Source organism: Alexandromys fortis, unplaced genomic scaffold, assembly GCF_014885135.2.
Source record: "Alexandromys fortis isolate MF-2015 unplaced genomic scaffold, M_Fortis_MF-2015_v1.1 scaffold_16, whole genome shotgun sequence".
Classification (NCBI taxonomy): domain Eukaryota; kingdom Metazoa; phylum Chordata; class Mammalia; order Rodentia; family Cricetidae; genus Alexandromys; species Alexandromys fortis.
Genome location: NW_026067893.1, coordinates 5,090,647 through 5,108,701, shown reverse-complemented (window position 1 = coordinate 5,108,701; position 18,055 = coordinate 5,090,647). Strand labels below are relative to the sequence as shown.

The 18,055-nt window shown below is 48.2% G+C and overlaps 1 protein-coding gene across 44 annotated transcripts in view; it reads left to right on the top strand.

The window, feature by feature from the left end:
- The window catches only part of Tcf7l2 (transcription factor 7 like 2), a 208,076-nt gene that overhangs the window by 27,447 nt on the left and 162,574 nt on the right, over window positions 1–18,055 (top strand). For 27 of the 44 annotated variants that reach the window (XM_050149200.1, XM_050149205.1, XM_050149174.1 and 24 more), the window contains one exon: window positions 5,461–5,529. The exons of the other annotated variants lie outside the window; for them this stretch is intronic. In XM_050149200.1, the coding sequence (XP_050005157.1) occupies window positions 5,461–5,529 (69 nt within the window). The remainder of the gene's footprint in view (window positions 1–5,460; window positions 5,530–18,055) is intronic. 44 annotated transcript variants of the gene reach the window in all.

The following is an 18,055-nucleotide window of genomic DNA, read 5'->3' as shown; positions in this document are numbered from 1 at the left end:
TGTGTAATATATATATATATATATATATATATATATATATATATATAGTGGCCCTAGATAGTTTATGCTGCAGTGGGAAGACATAGCTATTGGTAATGTCAGTTCTGAAGGAGTTAACAATGGCCTGCCCAAGTTTGGCATCATGAAAATAGATGTGAGGCCTGGTAGGCATTAGCAGGGCCCGGCACATTTACAGAGCCTAATTAGTACGCACTGTAATTGTTCATGGTCTGCCAGAAGAAGTAATACTCAGGAAAGCGGAGTCCCTCTCTTGCAGTCTCCAGTTTAAAACCGATAAATCACTTGCATATTTGTGTAGTGATTCAAATGGAGCTAAGACCTCTCCCATCCCAACATGTGGTAAATTGTAAAGTCAATGAATTGCAGATGTAGGGCCACAGTGAGATCCTCCACGAAATTCACGATGAATGGTAAAGAGTGACGCTATAAATATTTACTGAGAAGATAACTAGATTCCCCCGTACTGGGCCAATTATGTACTAAATATATTAGCAAAAATGCTTGAAAAAAATTGCGAGGATCCGTGTGGGTCTTTGGGTGGGTTTGTTTGTTTTTAGAAAGTGAAATAGAGGCACTGCGGTACTGTCCTGTCAGTGTGAGTGAGCCGGGGACGCGCCGTGGCATACCCAGGGAAGGACGCAGGAGAGCCACATTAATGCCAATTAATTCATTATGAGTTCTAACTCTGGGACGACGACGCATCGTTCTGCGGGTGTTCTGTAGCAAGTGTTAATGAAAACTGCTGCGTTAAGAACATGCTTCAGCACTTCAGCCCACGTGCCCCTGTGTGCTGGAACTGTGGCTTCAGCTTCCCTCCCAGATGAAGAACTTTAATTATGTTTTGATGTTTAAAGCACACCAACTAGTCTCTCCTCAACCCAGGAGAGCCTACAGCTATCTGCACCAAGCTCAGCCCCTGCCTTTCTTTGCCAGGGATTCTAGCTCCAGGAGAAAAACAATGAAGGGAGCATCCCCCGGTAGAGGCGCGGAGAAAACTTTCTTGAAGCGATTCTCCCGACCCCTCCCCCTTGTTTCCTTTTAGAGGATTTTGGTCTCAGGCAATGTTGCGAGTCAATACTTCTTTCCCCAAATGTGAGTAGGTGGGTGTGTATGAAAGCTGTAAAAGTTAATGACCCACGTCTGACTCAGAGCTCAGGGTTTCAAGTTGAGGAGAAGTGGGGAATGAAAAGAAAGAAAGAAATTAATGAGGGTAAAGAGACATGCGCTGGAACCATCAATGGGACAGTGGGAGAGCCCGTTCTAAGGTCTGAGGGCGCGTTCTGTGGTGTGTGTTTTCCTGTGGTAGAATACCAGGAAGTGAGGAGGCACTGCCTTTGTTAGACGGTGGTTTTAGGGTGTTGCAAGGATTCTCTGTCTGGATCTCCGCAGGGATTGTAAACCCAGGAATCTACTAGCCATCCCAGTTTGCACCCCCCCCCCCCACCGAGTGTGAGACTTCTCTGGCACTTTTTAAGCAGACAATATCAGAATGTCAGGATGGGTGGAAGTCACCAAAGTCCTGGGCAAGAGTCCATTTTCTATTGAGTGAAAAGCCCCAGTTATTGTGGGGGGTGGGGCGTGTTTGTTTCTGCCTCGGTCTCCCCAAAAGGATGAGGACCTAAGACAAGGTCTCAGATAAACTATTAAAAAACATTTAAAAACTGGTGATGTGGAAATTACAGTTCAAGTGAGAAAAAGGCAGAAGGAAAATAGACCAAGACCCCAAGAAAACCCAAGCTGCTTAGGAAATGGATGAGTGAGTGCATGCGTGTGTGTGTGTGTGTGCACGCGCGTGTGTGTGTGCATGCAACTGCGCGTGTGCACATGTGCATACAGATAGATATGAGACAGCCAGGTGATTCATAAAACTGAAAAGTAAGCCTGTGCCCCGCCTCATCCCTTAAGTCACGTGGACGGTGCAGAAGTTCCTCTTCTCCCCATTGGAGGACTGCTGTTTTGTTTGTGGCTTGGAGCATGAGATTCCTGTGGTTGACAAAGGCCGTTTCCTCTTCTGTCCCCGGGTATCTCTGATCTCCAGTATCTGCAGCATCAAATTTAGAGTCAGTGGTAATGATTAGAAATAAAGCCAGAGGAATCAAGATAGGGTAATAAGGGAAGCAGAGAGTGTTGCAAGCATTTGCCTAAACTGTCTACTCTTCCTGACTCTTCTGGACCAGAGGGGGCCTGGCTGCTTGGGTGCTCTAATAAGGAGGGGTGTCTGACTGTTGTGACTTAGGAAGGGAAGGTGTTATTTTGTGGGACTTCCTAGGAGGAAAAAAAGGAAACAAGTCTGCTGGCACCCTGGACCGTCCAAGGGGCGAGGCTCTTATCCTGAGCACCAGACACACCCATATAAGAAAGCCACAGAGGTGTGCTGGGGAAGTGACTTGGAGCCTTCCAGGTGACCTGTACAAAACGGGTTAAACATTTTTAATCTCAGATAAGGCATAAGCCATCTTGCCCTGGACCTCTGTCTTCGTGTAACCTCAACACAGAGGCCTAAACAGGCTTTGTTTTCTCCTTTCTTACTGTGGGGGTGGGAGGCAGAGGCAGGAAAACAGGAGCTGGTTCGGGCTGGAGTGCCAAGTTCTTAGGGAACATCTGCATTATATCTTTAAGAAGCTGGGCTGTAAACAAACAAAGCCACTTCATGATTTATAGGGGAGCAAAAAATATGCTGGTTACAGCCTGTGTTTCAGAAAAGCATTTTTGGGGAAAGTGAGGGTAGAAACCCCAAGGAGAAACTAAAACATTTGGTATTCTTCGCTCTGGCTGGAGGGAGCCTAGGTTCCGAATTCTCTAGAACACAGTGGTTGGTGGCTGGGAGAGATCTTACTTACTGAGGGAGCCTTTTGCACCGGCAGGGGCTGGGAGTGGGTCAGAGGATTCCTGCACTGCTGGATATACCCTAAGGAAGTTACATTATTTGGAGGTGTAAAAACGGTGTGGGGGCGAATGTAGGCTTCCTGTGCAGGCACGCTTAACTGGAGGTAAATTGGTTCTTGATGCAGGCTTCTCTGCTAGTGTCTTTAGAAACTTTCGCGCGCGCGCGCGCGCGCGCGTGTGTGTGTGTGTGTGTGTGTGTGTGTGTGTATTTTTACTCTTTTAATTGCTGCATTCACTCCAGGCTCACTGGTGTTTTATGGGAGGGTGATGAATGCAAGGATTAAGAATGGAACTGGACAAGTGAAAATTGCGTTTGGCAGAGTCACAGTTTCATTAATTTATTCATAAGACGATGACTACATGAAATTATTTTCCACGGCATAGCCGAAGTTATCAGGTGTCCATTCAGTTTTAATTGACAATATAAGATTCCTGTGGTTACCCTGAGTACAGATTGCCTGGGGCTCCGCAGGGTTTGTGGGAACAGAAGCTTGGACAAGTTTCCATTAGCTCTGAATTGGGCAATTGGAAAAGAGGAGAATAAAACCCTTGAAAGGAAGGACCAAGTTGTTACTGTTGCCTGCTCTGCTGAGGAGAGAGGACCCTCCTCTCAGACAAGAGCTGTTCCCTTGCAAGGAATTCCAAACTCGCAAAGAGACCTGTCCCCCACACAAAAGTTGTTTTAACATGGTGGAAAACTGTCCCAGTAATGAGTGAGATCCCGGCTTCCCTGACTGGGGTGGGTGGTTGGGGGACAAAGGGCACAGACAGACGCACCTTTCTTTTTGAGCCAATTGCTTTGGATGGGCTCCTTGAATGTGGTGGGGAGGGCTGTGTGCACAGAGGCTTAGTTTACTTTGTCCATAGTAACTTGTATGAGGGGAGTGGTTTATTGCTCTGCTTTGGCATGTAGAGAGATTATTGTTATTTTTGCCCAACTTTAGTTTGTCTTTTAATTTAATTACCATGTTTTATTACAAAAGGCATATATCATTTTTAGGTTTTTATTTGTTTTTGTTTGTTTGTTGTTTATTTCGAGACAGGGTTTCTCTGTAGCTTTGGAGCCTGGCCTGGAACTAGCTCTTGTAGACCAGGCTGGCTTCGAACTCAGAGATCCACCTGCCTCTGCCTCCTAAGTGCTGAGATTAAAGGTGTGCATCACCACTGCCCGGCAGTTTTAGGTTTTTTTTGGGGGGGGGGTAACTGTTGAGATCCTCTTCAAGTCCACTGTATCTTAAAAATAGGTACTTATTATATTACATTTTGAGTAATGTAGGTTTAGACTGTATTATTACAGTGTTGTTACATTTTAGTTCAGAATTTACGGGAATCTTTTTCCTTTTTAAAAGCACTAACAGATCCTATTGAATGACTTTCTTTCCAAGGAACAAGATAACAAATTAATTGAGTTTAAAACTCTGCTGCAGCCCCAATGGTACTTGAAGCACAGAAGGATTCTGATAACTTAGTTCTGAAGCAGTCATGGTTATAGTTTCTGGGGATAAAGATAATAATGTAGATGTTGACCCAAGTGTTTGGAGAAGGTACCCCAGACTTGCCTGCTGCAGGAGTGGGTAGGCAGGGAATCTCTCTTGGTCATCTGAAGCTTCCTCAGCTGTCTGAGTATGGTAATGCATTTCAGAACCTGCCGAGACCCCTCTGTGATTATTGGGTCAATTATCAAATGTCTCAACCCTGGTGCCTGTTTATACCAGTGGGTAGCAGCCTAAGGGTAACACGCATCATTTGGGAGGAGGAGGATTTGGGGAGGAGTCTTGGTGTTTCTGTAGGGACTTTCACTTCTACAGTGGGGGGATGTGTATGGCTGTAGAGGGAAATCCTGGGTTGAGAGCCATGGTCCTAGGACTAAGGCAGAGATTCACTGAGAGGTGGTCCTTCCTGACCTGGGGCTCTTGGGTAATGCTTGCTCCCTTTGAGGGAGGTGCAGATCACTAGAATGCGGGTTGTGGAGATGCCTTAGAATCTAACGGCTTAGTCATGGTGAAAGAATGTATAAGGTGCGGGGTGGCCCCTGAATTCCGTAGAGACATTTGTTTTCCCAGAAATAGATTTCTGTCTGAGAGCCAGGGTTCAGTTGTTAGAGATTTGGGGGGTGGGGCTTGCACTTGCAGACCAGTGGCTGCTCACAGCACTCTCTTTCTGTCTTCGCTCTTGCCTGTGTGTCGCCACCTTTTGCAGCACCCCGTTTAGTTTTCCTTAGCCTTCTGCTCAGCACCCACCGACTTCCTCTGTGTCTTCATGGGCTTCCGTCTGCTTTCCGTGTCATTCCTGCCCCTCCTCCTCCCCTTTTCGATTTTTGAATGGGTGCTTAAAACAAAACAAAAACAACAAAAACCGAAACTAAAAACAAAAGCAACAGTTCAGACAAGTGTGATCCTCTCCTCCTTAATGGTGCAAGTCCTCAGGTCTCGACTGAACGCCAGGGCGGCCTTTCAGTCCAGGGAGGTTTGTCTGCTATTCATGAACTGCTTAAGATGTTTCCTTGTAGTCTGTGACGTGAGCAGAACGCTTTGGTTTGGTTTCTTCCTACAGCTCCATTTTCAATCCGGCAGCAATCATTACTCTGCGTACAAAACGATTGAACACCAGATTGCAATTCAGGTAGGAGGCGCAAGAGATTCTGAAGCTTGAATTGCCAATGTGTAGGTCTCTTGTGTCTTTTTATTCTCTGCCTCCCCCACCCAGATGATGATGATGGTGATGATGGTGATGAGGATGGCCATGATGATGGTGATATGATGATGATGATGCCATTATGATGATGATGAGGTGGTGGTGGTTTGAATCATTGAGGGAGGTGGGAAATCAAGAAGAACAGAAGAAATGTTGCTAAATGATTGAAAGTTATGAAAAGAGTCTGTGTTGTCTAAGACTGTCTGGATCAGGCATTGTGGGTGCTCAGACCCCACGTCGGTTGTGGTTACTGCATGCATTTTACAGAAGGAAGGGCCTTGCGTTGGGAGTCAAACAGGTTGGCGAATTGGGAGAGGAAGCTGGTGAGGAGGCCATGTGACAGCCGGGGAGAGTTGTTGCCTGTGGATCAAAATCATGGCCAATGGTGCCAAGAGTACCACTTTCGACCTGATCTTCCCGAAATGTTGATGTCTTTGGGGCCTCTTGATATACGACATGAGAAGTACTGGAAGGGAAAGGCGGCAGATCCCAGCCCCTGATGAGTGTCCTGTTTCCTGCTCACGTAGTACTTCCATCCTTCTAAATCCAAAGGCTAAACAAACCCCAGACTAATATAGACATGGGGTTGAACAGCAGCCAGCAAACAGCCGCAGCGGAGTCAGGCAGACCAACTCGTTTTTGTCCGGTGGCCTGGCCTTGCTCGGAGGGATGTCCCGTGGTGTCCCTCACCGTACCCCACACCTTGAGTGTTCTGCGTTAACGCTCGACTAAAGAGTGGAAGTCTGATTTATGGTCTCCTAGGTTGCTTTTGACTTGGTGAATGCCCACTTTCTGCTGTCTCTTTGGGAGGAAGCCTTTACAGGGTGGTGTGAGTGTGCTTGTGGACATGCGTGCCTATGTCCAGATGAGTGTGGACATGTGTGCAAATGCACATAGGTGTGTGAGGGTACATATAAATACATGTATGTATATGTGTGTGTGTGTACTTGTATGGCCTGATGGAACTCCTGTTTCCCACCCATCCTCCTGCGTCTTCTTAACTTTGCCATTTCAAATCTGCTTCAGCCTCCATATTACTCTAAAATAGCCATTTGCCCCAGGTGAATGGAACGTCTCTCCAGCAAGAGGCATGACTGGCAGGTCTTTCAAAAATGTGGTTGGTTCCTAGTCTTTCTGCATTTATTTCAAGGCTACAGTAGCTGTACCTAGCAATATTGAGGCTACACTGTGCTTGGGTAAGGTACTGATTGTATGTCTCTTGACTGGAATCCTTCCACACCCAGATATTTTCACAAGTGCTGTGTGTGATCAGCACGAAACTCCGATTCTTTCTGACACGCTTCCTGTCGGAAGTTGCTTCCTTTTAAGGCCCAGTAGGTCTTGCTTTTGGAAAACAGTTTAGACTCAGGGTTAGCTTAGAGAGCAAGTCTAAACCTCAGCCCCGGGTGAATGGGTGGATAACCAGAGTGTCCGCAGGCTAGGGAGCCCTACTCCAGCACTGGAGGGCTGGAGATCCTCGTTGCCTGGGGTGTGGGAATTGTCTGAGACTGAAAAGGACAGTGATCCTTATCTTGGTGTGGAAAGGCTGGCTGGGGCCCTGCCACTGGGAGACCAGCCTGAGAGCAGCCCAGCTGCTGGATCTTTACACCGGCGCTGAAGTGGTCCTTGTTTGAAGGTGCAGTCGTCTTTCTCCAAACTACCTGGCACGATGCGGGCCATGGGAAGCCCTTTCTCAGGAGGAAGATGGAGTGGATTACAGAGCTTATTGTTTGAAGGACTGAAACCATCCCTGTTCTTCCATGAACAGGTAGTATTGTTCTCTTCTGCTTCTGTTTGCTGAGGCCTGATGCCCGTGTGGGCAAACAGAGGGACATTTTATGGATCCCTGGCAGTACGCTTTCAAAAGTGACCATTCTCCCTCAGCGTCTGCTCGACCAGCACAAGGCCAAGCCAAATGGCAGCTAGCTGTAGTTTTAGCGTGATCATCAAAGGATAAATGGTCAAAAACAAAACAAAAGAAGCGGAGGGAAAAAAAAGGCAAAGCTCAGACAGAATAAGATTGTTCTCTGAATTCTCTGGGTGTTTCAGCAGCCGTCTGGGTTGGGGGGGGGCAGAGACAGCAGCCTGGGGGTGGGGAGACAGAAGCCTTGGAGAGGGACAACACTCTGGGTGGGGCAGTGGACAGCAGCCTGGGGTGGGGGACAATAGCCTTAGGGGGGGAGACAGAAGCCTGAGAGGGGACAACACCCTGGTGGGGGGGGGCAGCAGCCTGGGGTGGGGCGGGCCTCTCCTGGCACACAGAAAAACCGACCTGGCCTTCTCTCATTCCAAGCTTAAATCCAGCGTGATGCTGGGGCAGCCGTTTCTTCCCTGGAAACTGAAAACTGGCTGAACCTTAACAAATACTGTATTTCAGCAGGAGCGGAGCTTGCTGCTCTTCGCCAAGCTCCGTCCTAAAATAACCTGGTACTGTGACACCGGGCATCACATGAGGCTCATTCCTCCCGCCCGCCCTCCCCACCCCTTCTGTCATCTCAGCACTCAGCCAAGCTCACCACGGGTGTGAACGGCCTCCCAGTGATTCCACGGACCTGTCGCTTTGTCCCCCAGTGTCACTCGCTGTGCTGGGCACTTCCCACTTTTGGTTCCATTCTAGCTCTCCGTGGTTCTGACATGACAAGGGCAGTGAGAATGACCAAGAACACAGTATAACTGGACTAAACATTAAAGGGGCATGAATATATGTACTGCATGGTTATTATTAGCAGTGATAATAAATCGTTACTAAATTCTGTTGTGTGTGCGCGTGTCAGTGATGGAACACAGGTCCTCCTGGATGTTGAGTGTGAGCTTGTTCCCTGAGCAACATCCAGACCATTGGCTTTTTAAAAGTGCCACTAAGCCGCACGGCACAGCCCGCGAGTGTTTAGTAAGGAGGAGCATGGACTTATAAAAGTGAGAACACCCAAGAGGCCCCACCCACGTCAGTGCACTATTGGGGGCGGTTAAGCTTTTGAGGCTATGTAGTCAGTCTGGCTAACTTAATGTTACTTTAGTTTGAAAGCATCTTGCGAGAAATATGAGGGAAAAGCATGGCTGTGTTCCAATAAAGCTTTATTTATAAATACAAACACTGGCTGGAATTGGACCCGGGGTGAAGCTTGCTACCCTCTGATGAAATACTCTTAAGTCTGCCTTGTTCTTCCCCCTTCCCAGTGTTGTGGCTTCCTCTCTTTCCAATCTGCAACAACAATCCCAACAGTAGATTCCTTTAACTTGTTGTTTTTTAATGGAATTGTCCAGTAAATATCATTCTGTGTTGTGGGATGCTTGGTTGCTTCCAGGTTTACGCTATCCCTAATTCGGGACTAGTAGTTTTGGATTTCTTTTGGAGGAACGGCGGTGTCTGCGCCTGTTGTCCTACGCTAGCTAGCAAGTGCACCCAGGGGTGGTGTTGGGTGTGTGTGTGTAGCTTTGCATTGATCTTTTATAGCTAGAAGCCTCCCCTGGGACTGTGGAGTGCCATCTTTGAGACGTACGGTCATTAGTTGTGGGGAGCGTGAGGTGACATAGTGATCTTCAGGTCAGAGGTTACTTGCCAATGCTCTTCTGGGTCACCCCATCATTCGGGAGTTTTGCCTCTGGTCCCAGCTCTCAGGACCAAATTCCTCCACCATCTCTGTTAAATGGCGTCAAGGACTCATGCTGTCTCAGGAGGGTGAACCCTGATTGCAAATGTACAGACCCAGCTGCCTCCCGGGGATGGCCTGCAGGTGGTTGTCCACAGCTGGGCATCTCTGTAGCCTCTTCCTAAATGGACCCGGTCCAACGTTCCTACTCCCATCATGGTCGCAGCCTCCAAGAGAAGTTCTGTAACCAAGGCGGAGGGAGACAGACCTACGCGAGGTCTTTCCCTGGGCTCTCCGAAGGGCTACTTGAAAACCTATTAAGCTTTGTTTTTAAGAGTGTTTTGGCCAAAGGTTGATGTTTTAACGCGAAGTCAGATGTGATTCAGGGGAAAAAGCGTTGCACCCAACAAAAACAAACCGCGTCGACCTTTCGTGGTTGTTTCTCTTTGGAGATGCGAAGGGGTTTCTGTGTGTACATACGCACTCACACACATGTGCGTGCTCGTGTGTGTGGCCAAAGACAGCTAGGAGAGGATCCAGGAGAAATGGGCCTTTTTGTTTGTTTGCACAGCTGAGCCGTGGAGACTTTGCCATGATTTTTGCTTTCCCTCTTTTTATACTTGCAAGATCTTGTGTGAGCTTTCCAAGGCCCATAGTTCTACGCCTCCTCAACAGGGATTCACTGGGGTGCCCAGAACCACCTTCCAGAACCTGGGTGCTGTCTGGAGTCAAAGCAGGCATGAAAAGCTTGTCCTCCCCAAGGGTGTCTTGTCCCATAGACATGTGAGCTACTGTGGCTGGAACGCCTCGTTCCACTCACGCGATGAAGATGGCTAGAGATTAGTATTAGAAGATCTGTTCAGAATTTATGAGGTGTGAGGGTTCCTGGTTGTTCCCTAATTTGGGGTTCTGATGTTGGTCTCCACTGTGGGTTGTTTTGTTGTTTGTTTGTTTTGTGGGTTCTCCCTCCCCCCAAGACAGGGTTTCTCTAATTTTGGGACCTGTCCTGGAACTAGCTCTTGTAGACCAGACTGGCCTTGAACACACAGAGATCTACCTGCCTCTGCCTCCCGAGTGCTGGTATTAAAGGCGTGTGCTACCATGTGTTCTTAATCTGTCGTCTTCCCTACTCTGTTTCCTGCCTTTCATTTCATATAGATGTGCAGTGTGGGGCTAAGTGGAAACATTCCCCAAAATCAGTCCGTTTGAGCTAAAAAAGAAAACAAACCATTATTATTATTTTTAAACTTGAGACAGTGTCTCATATGGCGCAGACTGGTCTAGAATTCACTACCAATCATGGCTGTGTTGAGCACCTAACTTCCTGAGGTTGCACCAGGCCTGGCTTCCATGCTCAGGGCTTGGCGTAAGCACTTGCGTTAGACGTGAGAGTGCGCAGCCTCCACTTCCACGAAGACCACTTGAGAGGCTGGCTGAGGCAGGTGAGTGCTTGCCTGCTCCTTTAGGAGTTTCCTTCACTGGGAATTTATTTGTGAGTAAAACAGACAAAACCCCCTCATTCTTGGCTACCTTCTGTGCTGTTTTGAACACTGTTAAAATGTCTGTTTTTTATGTTGATTCAGTGTGTGTTTTGGTGTGTGTATAGCCTTGGGGACGGAACTTGTATGTCATGCTAGGGACAACTATACCTTTACTTGCTGAGCCGTCTTACCATATACAGATACTGGCATCTAAGTACCATACCTTGCTCTGACCCAGCAGTCTCAACCTTCCTAACATTGTGACCCTTTAATATAGTTCCTCAGGTTGTGGTGACCCTCAACCATAAAATTATTTTCATTGTTGCTTCACAACTATAATTTTTGCTATGAATTGTGATGTCAATATCTGTGTTTTCCAATGGTCTTCGGCGATCCCTGTGAAAGGGTCGTTGGCTCTCAACTCACAGTTGAGAACCTCTGCTCTAACTGATAGACTTCCTGCTTAGCCCAAGACTCGTCCAAGAGTGGTTGTCATCACCATGATCATTGTTACTCGTGGTTCAGGGGATCAAACCCAGGGCCTCGCTCATGCTGGGGGCGGGAGTGTTCCATCTCTAGTCAGAACTGAGATTTTTCAGCTACCAAAGGTTGGAAGGGCAGCCTTAGAGGCTTCTGAAATTGATCTATTGGTTATTTATTGGAAGCTCTGACGCTTTCAGGTGCCCAATCAGAACTGAGGGCTGCTAATGTTCCCAGGTGACAGTGTCTTAGCCTGTGAGTGAGGGCAGACTACAGTTCTATTTCAGTGAGCTTTGGCCGGGGGCCTTTGCTGCCCAGGCTTCTGTGAAGAGGGCATTTGGTTCTGAAAGAGCAGCTGGGACAATGAGGTGCTTGGTGTGGGGTCAGAGGCGACAACAACGACAATAATAATAGCTCGTTTATTGAGTTCTGGCGCACTGGGTCAAGTGTTGAGTGCTGTCTGTGGGTTGTTCATTGATTTCTCACTGGTGCGTGGAGGGGCGCTTGAGTGGCAGAGTTGCTGTTATTATCATCACTACCCCATTTTGCAAATGAGGAAGTAGACACCTGACATGTTATTTTCCCCATGGTCAGCCAGGATTCCAACCTGGGGCCGTGTGTTTGGAGCAAGGCTGCTGGCATAGGTTCATAACCCGTGCTCAAGGCCAAGGATGCACCTCAGAGGTGGAGAGCAGGCCTCGGGTTGGGTTCCCAGCACTAGAAAGACTAAATGGAGGGCTGGCCTGTCTTCGAGGCTGTGGCTGCCATCCAGCTTCCTAGACTATACAGATGGCCCATGGGACCTGTGCTGCAAACACGTCCTGGGTGCTTGTCCCTGGAGGTTCCTGTTCTGTAGGACTAGGTTAGTGTGTCCTGAATTTGAGCCACTATCTCCTGGGAACATCTTGGAGCGCTTCAGAAGACTGGGATCGCGTGCCAGGCTCATGTTCTGTACTGCTGGGATTGGCACCTGTCTTGGTAGTTTAATCACGCTGTTGGGCAAAACTGGGGCTCTTCTCTGGGTTGACAGAGAACCATGGCTCCAAGGCAGTGGTTCCCAGCTCTAGCAGCATACCACAGGGAAGTGTTGAGAACAGGACTCGGACACCTGACCTAGACACCTCGGTTAGTGTCCCCTGGGTGTCTGCCCAGTCTAGCATCTCTGGTGATAGCCTCCCAGGTGACTGGAGTGAAGCCTAGCAGAGGCGCTCTCTGGCCTTGCCATACTGGAGTTTACATCAGCTGTGGGTATGTGGCTTCTCAGGACAGAGCTGTGCATGTATAGTCTTTGTGGTGAAGGAGAGTTGCATCAAGACCCTTTTTTGTGTGTGTGTGTGGGGGCTGTGTGTCGGGGGGTGGTGGTGGCTGCTTTCTTTGAACTTGACTTCTCCCACACAGAGAAAAAGGCTGTCTAGATTCTGAGTTCTGCAGATGGCTGGGGTCTGTGGGATGGTAAGAGTCTGTTTTAGAAGGCGCCATCAACGGGGAACCTGTGGTGAGCACTGTCTCCTAGGTTAGAGCCTGTGGGGGGAGGTGGATCATGGTCTGGGAAGTAGAGCAGAGGCACTGGCCACCACGGCAGGTCTTGCTGAAATAACAGGTCTGGATTCTGTTGCTCTGAAGCTGGGCTTGGGCATGCATTTTTCAGACTAGCCAAAGCTGATATCGACTCCAGGGCTACTCTTGGAATAGAGCAAGAAGCATCAGTTTTGATAGGCCAGGAAAGTGAGCCACACAGGGAAGCAGCAGGCTTCACTTTTTCCGGTCCAACACTTTGGTGGGAAGCGGGCAAGACTTGAGGGTCCTAGTGGAGCTTTATTTTTATGAGTGTCTTGCCTGAATGTTAGATTATATGCACTATTTGTATGCCTGGTGCCCATGGCACTCAGAGAGGACCTTGGGTCCCCCACAACTGGTGTGTGGATGGTTGTGAGCCAGTGTGGGTGCTGGGAACCGAACCTGGATCCTCCCCAGGAGCAACCATCTCTCTCCAGCTCCTTTGCCTGTCATTTTAAGTACAAGTTAATGTCCTGATTCTAAGTCCGCTGCCCTGAGCTGACCAGATGCAATAGCCTGGCTCCCCCACGGCTTTCAACTTCGGCTTGCTCTCCCTGTGGCGGCCTTCGCGCCTGTTGAGGCCGCACTCAGGCTGCCCATTGTGAGGCGGGGAGAGACCAGCATGTGTGTTCATGGAGAGGACGGGCACAGTTCTAGCTGTCTTCAGCCAGAAAGTGAAAACAAGTGTCTCTCCAGCTGTCCTGGTGTCCCCTTATGCGCCACTGTGAGCGCATATGGAGTTCTGGTCTGTGGCAGGCAGCTGGCTACGTTTTCTCAGTATAAGAGAGGGTTTCTATGTTTCGCTTTATGGTATTTATGTTTTTATAAAGTCCTTGACAATTTTGGGAGCTGCTTAGCTGAGCACTGAACTTTCTAAATGGCTTTTCTCAGGCCTGACGCTTCGTTTCTGGAGTTGGATTGGGACAGCTGGTATCAAGTCCTAATCAAGCAGATAAGTGGCCGTTGTTTCTCCCCACCTCCCTTTTTCTGGCTTCCCATTGCTGGCATCAGTCTTATTCCGGAGGGTCCCACCCAAACCATTGCTTGGCAGTGAGTTTAGTGTTTAATCAGATTGGAAAGAAAGTTTCAAAGTCACTATCTGTACTGTGTATCTTCTTATAGAAAGAAACACCAGCATCAGATATGTGGACTCTTTCAAGCATCCTTGTAGAACCTTGGCTTTGAGGCATGTATTTGGAAAAGCATTGGTCAAACCAGTTTCCATGCAGGCTGAGGGCAGGGCTGCAAATGGCCCTCTCTGCATTGGTTGTTTGCTCTTGGAGGTCAGGGATGGGGTGAGTGGCAGAGGGGCTGGGGCAGCACAGCTCAGTGTCCCAGCCTCAGGATCCAGGTGGTTCTTCGGTGCAGAGAACTATCCCATGTTACCATTTCTGGCCAACAGAGCTCTCAACAGAGTCACTAAAAGTACTCCCAGAAATGATTCGGTGTTCCTTTGGGTGGGAACCACTGGCCTGGTGTAAGAGTTTAATGTGTGTGCCCTTCCACTGACTGATGCTACGGTAGCCCCGCCCCCCGTTTTTGCATTTTTAGGGAACAGAAGAATTAGTGGGCATTGAGGGTGGAGTGGCATAGACAGCCTGGGTTTGAGTCTCGGGCATGCCAAGCTCCCCTCTCCTGATTTGTGGCTAATGGTGGCACCTGAGGTGGTTTCCTGAATGCTGACGAGACACAGAGTGGGGGTTAGCATGGGCTGGGTGTTGCGGTGCTGCAGAGGAGGATGCTTGCTGCGTGCAAGCTCCTGTCTTTGCTCCTCGGCTGCAGGTCTGGAGTCTGGCTTCTCCCCACACACAGTGTATATTTTTTATTTGCTGTCAAGAGCCTCACACATGATGAATTTGATAGCCTTGGCTATCTTCACTGGGTAACATAGATTTATGACTCCTGTTAGCTGCCGTTTGCATTTGTCTTATGTCACTTAAGGATTCTTCCTCAACTCCGTGACATTTGATAAGCAGGCAGGCCCTTTCTAGAGGCTGGCATTGTGTTTCGCTCATATCCGTGCCCCAGTAAGTGGACAGGAGGTTGTGCGCTTGCCTAGCCTGCATGGACATGGGTTCAATCCCAGCACGGTACAAATTGCATGCATCGGTGGCCTGTAATCCCAGCACTCAGAAGGCAGAGGTCCTCCTCAGCTGCCAAGTGAATTCAAGGTTAACACGGGCTACATGAGATCCTGCCACAGACAGACAAACAAACCAATTAATCAACCGTTGACCCAAACCACATCCAGCTGAGCAGAAAGGAAATAACTTTGAGTGAGATCGGAGTAGGTCTGTGTGCATTCGAAAAAGCAATGGAGTACTTGTCCAGATTTTGAAATAATAGCCCCTTTATAACATAGAAAGGCAATAATAACTTGTTTCTCATCTTCTACTGAATAATTTGAGCCAGGCATTCAAACTTTCTGTCAACTTGATGTTCTTTCCTGGGTTTTTCTGTTTGACTTCAGCTGTCCTTGTTGCTAATGTGTGTTCGCTTAATGGCTGTGGGTGCCGAGGCGTTAGCGAGTAGCCATGTCTGAGCTGGTTTGCATTTGTTTGACTGCTTTCTGGTTCCCAGAATGTGGGACTGGCTGGTTGTTATAAGCTCTTTTAGTCTTCTCTCTTTTGATTGTTCCTTTTGAAATGATGAGTAGTGATGTCCATGGGATCACACCATACTTCGAGGCTGTGACAGCTGTCAATCATCTTTGAAGAGGGCTTTGCTACATGTGGGTGCCTAAGTCACTTAAACTTGAGCCAGTCCTTTCCGCTCTCAAGTTCGACGCCTCCCCGAATTTCTGGGGGCTGAGATGAAGCCTCAGAATGAATGGCCCCGGTTGAAAGCTGGACAATTCCCAAGACCTGAAAATGGATGTCTGTGGTGGTTGTCCATCCTAGTGGGACCAGGAGAGTCTTCCCACTAGGTCTCTGGTGGAGACTGCCCTGTGTCCGTAGTTTCTCAGTTGATCCAGGAAGCATTGCTGATGATTGAAATTGAAGAATCGCCAGGACAATTCATCTTGAGGAGCAGAGAGCATCGGGTGTGAGCCAGGCTGCGGGGAGCAGACATTGACATACGGGCGGTCATCAAACTAATTGTTGTTTGAATTACCTGTTATGATCCGATGACAAATCTGCCCCGCTCCTGTCACTGGAGCAGAAAATGGAGCTTGAATTGGCGTGATGTTAGCAAGTGTAAACCGTACTTCAACAAGATGGATAAACCCAATTATGGGGCAGACCTGTAGAGAGAAAATCCATTTAAATCTCGTAATGTTAAGCAGAGCTGTGTTTAATTCATTTGGACCAATTTGGGGATGATATATGAGTGTTGGTGAGCATTCGTCAAAGGGGTGACCATGGGGGGAGAGGGATGTGCTGGGCTGTGGCCATTCTTGGTGAGGAGCTGCGTGTCGGCCTGCACTAATGGCGGGGAAAACAGGATGACAAAAAGATGTACTCAGTGCCGCAGGGGAACGCGCTGCGTAAATGAACCAATAAGGAAAACTCGCGAAGCAGAAAGGGGATCTGCTTTTCCTGAATGCCACTGACAGTCAAAATCCAAAAGGACTAGAGGGCCCTGCCCTGTTTCCGGCCCAACACACCCCTACGGGCTTTTCCGAGCCTTGCCATGAGAGACCTAGGAAAGTTCATTCTAGAAAGCAAAAGGGGAGGGAGAGAGAGAGGGAGAGAGATGGTGTCGGGAGAGCTCGTGCTAATTAAATATATATCCTGGAGTATTTCATTCTCTCTTGGAAAGTTAAAGGGGTTTGGAGATACATGCATATTTGAAGGTGTTTGAAAAGTCTTGCTTATTTAAAAGGAGTTTATTTCAAACAGCTTTTGGGTGACGTCGCTTTGCACATGGTAACTGCTTTACTAATTACGTAAATGAAAACCGTGAAGTGAGGGAGGCGCTTTTCCAGCCAGACACCTGAGCTCCTCATGGGGACATAGAAATAAGGACCTTGTGTGACGGTGGTGGCACACACTTTCAATCCCAGCACTCCAGAGGCAGAGGCAGGAGGATCTCTGTGAGTTCGAGGCCAGCCTGGTCTACAGAGTGAGTTCCAGGGTAGCCAGGACTGTTACATAGAGAAACCCTCTCTTGAGCAGGGGAGAAAAGGAAAAAGAAAAGAAGGACCTTGTGCCCATTTTGTACTCTGGTCTCCCCTGGCTTGTCATTTTTCATTCCTGAGCGTTTGTTTAATTGTATAACAATGGATGGATTTGATTTACTACGTATTATTTTAAAGTTTTTTTAATGATTGTAATAGCATTTTACTTATTCTGTGTTATTCATGTGTGTGCTGGTACACTCATGCTAACATGTATGTGTAGGTCAGAGGACAGCTTGCTTGTGTAAATTCTCTCCTTCCAGTATGTGGGTTGCAGGGTGGAACTGAAGAGGTCTTGGTGGAAGGTGCCATCGCCTGCTGAGTCGTCCCACCGGCCCTATTAATCCAGCTTTTCTATGAATATATATTGTGTATTGAGCTCATCCCCCTGGCTTTCGCTTTTTATTGGTCAGCGTTGCTAGCAGTGGTGTTCTTGGAAGCCTGTAACCTTTTCATATTTTGGGAGGAGGGATGAAGCTGCTGTAATGAGTGGCCCATACTTCTCCTTTTTCTTTTAGTTTGGTGTTCTCTTTTTTCCCCTTGGATTAGATTGGACTAGCAAACTGCCAGAGGAAGAAGGACTGTGCCTGGGCAGACGGTGGTGAGCCATGCTCCATTGAGACCGTCTGCTCCCCTAAACCTAGTGTTTTGAAAGGAAGCTTCCCCTGTCGTCAGGGGACAGACCACCTTATGGGGCATGGGGGAGGCGCTTTGCTTGTTCCTGACAAATCTTTTTCCAGAGTGTATCTGCTGGAGACTTCCTTTCTAGCAACAGTTTAATAACAAAAGGATCAGAATCTTGTGAGTAACATCTCAGCACTGAATTCTGAAAACGCGGCCTAGTCACCAGAAGATGGTAGGTAGGCTACTTGGAGGAATTTAGAAGTCCCCAGTGCAGTCACTTTGCCCTCCCCTGGCTGTGTCCCATGGCAGGTCTCCAAATAGCACAGTCTAGGGAGAACGTAATTCGGCAAGCATGGAGGAAGTGAGCTTGTATACACCCCCCCCTCCCAATTTGAAGAAGTCTGTCTGCACTGGACAGTGGTTCTTGAAGGTGGGCTAGAGACTGAGTCAGGCAGGGAAGTGAGTTAGGCCTCTGGAAAATGGTTAGGGTCGGGAAGTATGCCCCCTACCCCTGACTTCCTGCTTTCTGGTACTACAGCCAAGCTGAAATTTTGCAGCCACATTCAGAGAGGAACCCTTGTCCTTTTGATTAACTCCCAAGA